This window comes from Nematolebias whitei, chromosome 20, assembly GCF_014905685.2.
Source record: "Nematolebias whitei isolate Nwh7 chromosome 20, NemWhi1, whole genome shotgun sequence".
Classification (NCBI taxonomy): domain Eukaryota; kingdom Metazoa; phylum Chordata; class Actinopteri; order Cyprinodontiformes; family Rivulidae; genus Nematolebias; species Nematolebias whitei.
In genome coordinates, this window is record NC_056517.1 from 10,524,761 (window position 1) to 10,529,342 (window position 4,582).

Genomic DNA, 4,582 nt, shown 5'->3' on the forward strand with positions numbered 1-4,582 from the left:
ACCGCTGGCCTGGAGATGAGTGTAGACCGCAGAGTCCTGGCCTGATGATGTTGATCTTCTGTGCTGGTCCATCCTTTTGGCCAGTGGCTGTTTAGTTTCCCCGATGTAAGACTGATCACCCTCCTGACACTGAACAGCATACACAACATTACTCTGTTTGTGCCGGTGGACTGGATCTTTGGGATGAACCAGTCTTTAATGTATTTTGGGTTTAAAAGCCACTGGGACGTTATGTTTAGAAAATAAACGTCTCAGTATCTCTGATACTCCCTCAACATACAGAATGACCACTGGTCTGGGTCTGGCTTCCTCCTTTTCACCTGATGGCTGACTGGAGTCCTGTTTGGGTTTCTTCTCTGCTTTCAGGAAGGCCCAGTTAGGATATCCACATTGCTCTAGAGCCTGTCTTGTGTGGGATTTGATCATCTGTCAGTCTCACGCTCCATTCTTCCCTCACTCATGAACAAAACCCTGAGATACTTTAACCCCTCCACTTGAGGCAGAACTTCACCCTCGATCCGAAGAAAGCAGTGCACCATTTTCCAGTTGAGGACCATGACCTCAGATTTGGAGGTGCTGGTTCTCATCCCAGCAGCTTCACACTCGGCTGAGAACTGCTCCACTGAGAACTGGAGATCACGGCACGATGACGCCAACAGGACAACATCATCTGCAAAGAGTAGAGATGAATCCTGAGGCTACAGAACCAGAATCCCTCCGCCCCCTGGCTGCACCGAGACATTCTGTCCATAAAAGTTATGAACAGAATCAGTGACAACGGGCAGCCCTGGAGGAGTCCACCTCCCACTGAGTTGAACTCCTCCTGTTCTGAGAATAACCGTGCACAATCTTTGCAGGTTTATTTTACAAAATGTCTCATCACATCAAAGCGGTGCCTGTCCTTCCTGCCGGGACAGTGCCCACGCTATCCAGATGCATCACAGTTTCTTCAGAACTGGCCACACCCCCTTGGTGTCATCTCCGCTGGTTGGACTTCCTTACCATGTGACCAGCTCCCAAACAATGATGAGCTCATCCTGGATGTATCAGAACTTTGTCAGGTTTGTTGTCAAATGCAGGCGTGTAACTAAAACTCCTCCTTACCAGAAACAAAACCTGAAATCAAAGGATCAGTTTGAACATGAATTTATACTACAAGCTTCGAACAATCACACAGTTCAGGAACATCATGTATATAATTCTGTTAAAAATATATTTCAGACCTCGGAGCACGCTGCACCGGGAAACAAATGGCAATGTCCTTAGGTGGGAAAAAAAAGCAATCAACGTATAATTTTTTAAAGTAATTATGAGTTTTCACGTCACAATAACTTTTTGTAAAATAGAGAAAAAAACATATTAAGACCAGTATATGCAGGTAGTTGGAGATCCCTTAAAGATCAAAACTCTGTAGCATCATGGACTGGGTCTGACTTGGTCTTTATCTCCATCAGAACGGGAGTGTGGAGCTTTTGGAAAACTAATTGTGTTTTTCTTCTTTTGTCTTCAGATGGGAACAAACAAGTGTGCTAGTCAGGCTGGAATGACGGCCTACGGGACCAGAAGGCATCTGTATGATCCAAAGACCCAGACTGACAAGCCCTATGACCAGACCACCATCAGTCTGCAGATGGGAACCAACAAAGGAGCCAGTCAGGTAGAAGGCATCTTGTTTTCTATTTCTACTAACGCTGTAATGATCAGGAGGAGCCCAGCCTGGAACACGTACTCATCAGCAACACATGCTGCTGTGCTCAAACTTCATACTCATATGCATCTTTACTAGACGTATTTGCTTTGCCACCTCAGCTTCGAGATGTCAAGGTCACAAATCAAGGTCAACATTTTCTAAAAGATATTTGATTGTTCTGCCTTGAAGTTCTGATCCACTCAACATAGTTTAATGAAACTTCATACGTGTATACATCTTTACTAGACGGAGCGTCGCATACACTTTGCATCCCTCAAACTCCAAGGTCAAGGTCACAAATATTTGCTTATTCTGTCCATAATGATCTGCTCAAGAATTATTCTGTTTAACAAAACATACACTATTTGCATGAATAGGCCAAGTGTTGCATACACTTTTCATCACCCCAGCTCCAAGGTCAAGGTCACAAATTGCCATTGCTGTATTGCTGGATAATAGTTTGTTGGCAGGTGTATCATGCGCTGTATGCAGTGCTCTTGTTTCTTCTAGTTTACGATCCTGAAAGAATGATCTCATTCAGTTCTTCAGCTGTTTTCCAGTTGCTCTGAGTTATTGATGTGGCATTAAAGTAATGAAATACAATATGAATGTTACCAACATCTATAACGAGCCTTTTCTGACGTTGCGTTCTGGTTCTCGGCAGGCGGGTATGTCGGCTCCAGGTACCCGCAGGGACATCTTCGACCAGAAAGCGGCTCTGCAGCCGCTGGACAACTCCACCATCTCCCTCCAGATGGGCACCAACAAAGTGGCGTCACAGAGGGGCATGAGTGTGTACGGGCTCGGCCGGCAGGTCTACGATCCCAAGTACTGCGCCCCGCCCACTGAGCCCATCGTTCACAAAAACGGCAGCCAGGGCACCGGCACCAACGGGTCAGAGATCAGTGACAGTGACTATCAGGCCGAGTTTCAGGAGGACGAGTACCACGGTGGTTACACCGACGACTACAGCTCCCACTACAATGAGCCAACCATCGACTATTAGAGGCGTCTGCCTCCAGACCAGTATTATTTGATGAAACAGAGCTAAACTTTTGCTGTTCTCACTAGTTTTTATTATATCGTCCGGAAGCATCAAGAAAAGTTTAGTTTGTGTTCTTGAACTTGACACTTTGAGCAGCAACACTTGTAGTGATGTGGAATCAAACCACACAGAGATAAACTTTTAAAATAATTCTCCTGTAAAACTAAAGTAGAGAATATTTTGACCAGTGACACGTTCTGTTTGTACTTGTGATCCATATGTAAGAGTCCCTGTCATCAGGAGGATTATTTATCATCAAACTGTAGTTCTTTACATTTTTACCATGTTTAATCTACTAAAGATCGTTTTTTAGGCCATAGGCTTTTAAACTTTATAGCTCCATAATATCGCACATCTTTCTGTATCACGTTACTTTTGTCTCATATTTAGTTTTCCTCAGCTGTATTTATTGTGACAACTCTTTGTAAGACATTCCACTGATGATGCTTCACAGTGTCAACGTAAGCTTCAAATAAAGTCGTAAATTCCTCATCTGTTTACAAGCTGGCGTCAGGTTTGACCAAACGACAAGTAAAAATGAGTGAAACTGGTACCAGTAACGTACAGTACATGCTAATGGTGTGAAGGCTTCATCCATTTTCCTTCCATACAGTTTTTGGGCCCGATTCTTGTCCTGCAGTTTCATCTATTTCAATAAATCATAAATCAAAACGTTCAGCTCTTTCAGGACAAGCCTGCTATGACTTTTGGTATTGTTGCAACTTTAGCTTTTTTGAAATATTTAGCTTTTTCTAGCATTTTTCTCTCGTGTAAAATGTATTGAGCTCATTTTAAATCCTTCAGATCTTTAGATCTGTTTACAACCTTTTACGAACATTCGTTCTGCTTTCTGCTGCTGATTATATTCTACCTGTTCAGCTACTTTTTTAAAGCATTTTTTAGCTAATTTCAGCTGTTTTCAGATAGTTTTGTGGTAATTTCAGCTACTTTCAGCCTAATTAACTTATTTCTGCAAATTTCAGCTTGTTAGGCTCCTGTTAGCTTTTTTCTGCTATTTCAACTATTTAGCTTCGTCATGCTAATTTTAGCCACCCGACTTCGGAACAAGCGAAAGATAATGGATGGATGGATGCTAATTTTAGATTTTTCAGCTAATTCCACATTTTTTAAGCTCCTTTCAGCTTTTTCCACTTCCTTCTGGTAACTTAAGCTTTTTTTTTTTTACTTTATTGAACATACAGAACAAACGAACACATTAACAGAATAACAAATGACAATCTCCAATTCCAATGATGCATGTAAACGTGTAAAATTATCTACTGTCAAACATCCTAAGTAACAAATTATCATAACCATAAAATTAAATTTAGGTTATATTATTATCAGAGATTGCAAATAATATGGTACAAATAAATTAAAAAAACAGCATTATATACCTAGTATTTTGCATAATTACTAAAACAATTTGTCAGAGGGTTATATAATGTGAACGAGGTGATCACAGCTGTTTTTTTAGCACAGTCCAATGAAAGTTTGAACATCTGGAGTTCTTGTTTGAATACAGACCATAATGGTTTAGACTTGCCATATCTGCATTTATGTATATAGAATTTTAGTATTATGATAATGTTATTAACAAAGTATTAATCTTTTTTATTTTCAGATACATATCCATATAAGACATTTTGAAGAGAGGAGTTCATGTTCATGGATTTCATGGTCAGAAGATCGTGAAGGGATTTCCATAACGTGTTCACAGAATGACAGAAATAAAACAGATGTTCTGTTTCAGGTTCGTTACATATAGAACAGTTATCACATTCAAATTTAAATCTATTTGTGATCAACTCGTTAGAAGGATAAATATTATTTAGTTTTGAAATTTC

At 40.6% G+C, this 4,582-nt stretch overlaps 1 protein-coding gene across 1 annotated transcript; it reads left to right on the plus strand.

The window, feature by feature from the left end:
• Positions 1-1,510: 1,510 nt before the first annotated feature.
• cnn3a (calponin 3, acidic a) lies at positions 1,511-3,080 on the plus strand (the record flags this gene model as incomplete). The annotated part of the gene is given in 2 exon segments (XM_037694315.1): positions 1,511-1,657; positions 2,355-3,080. Coding segments are annotated over 2 exon segments (489 nt in total), but the record flags the coding sequence as incomplete, so codon positions are not given.
• Between the last annotated feature and the right edge of the window lie 1,502 nt (positions 3,081-4,582).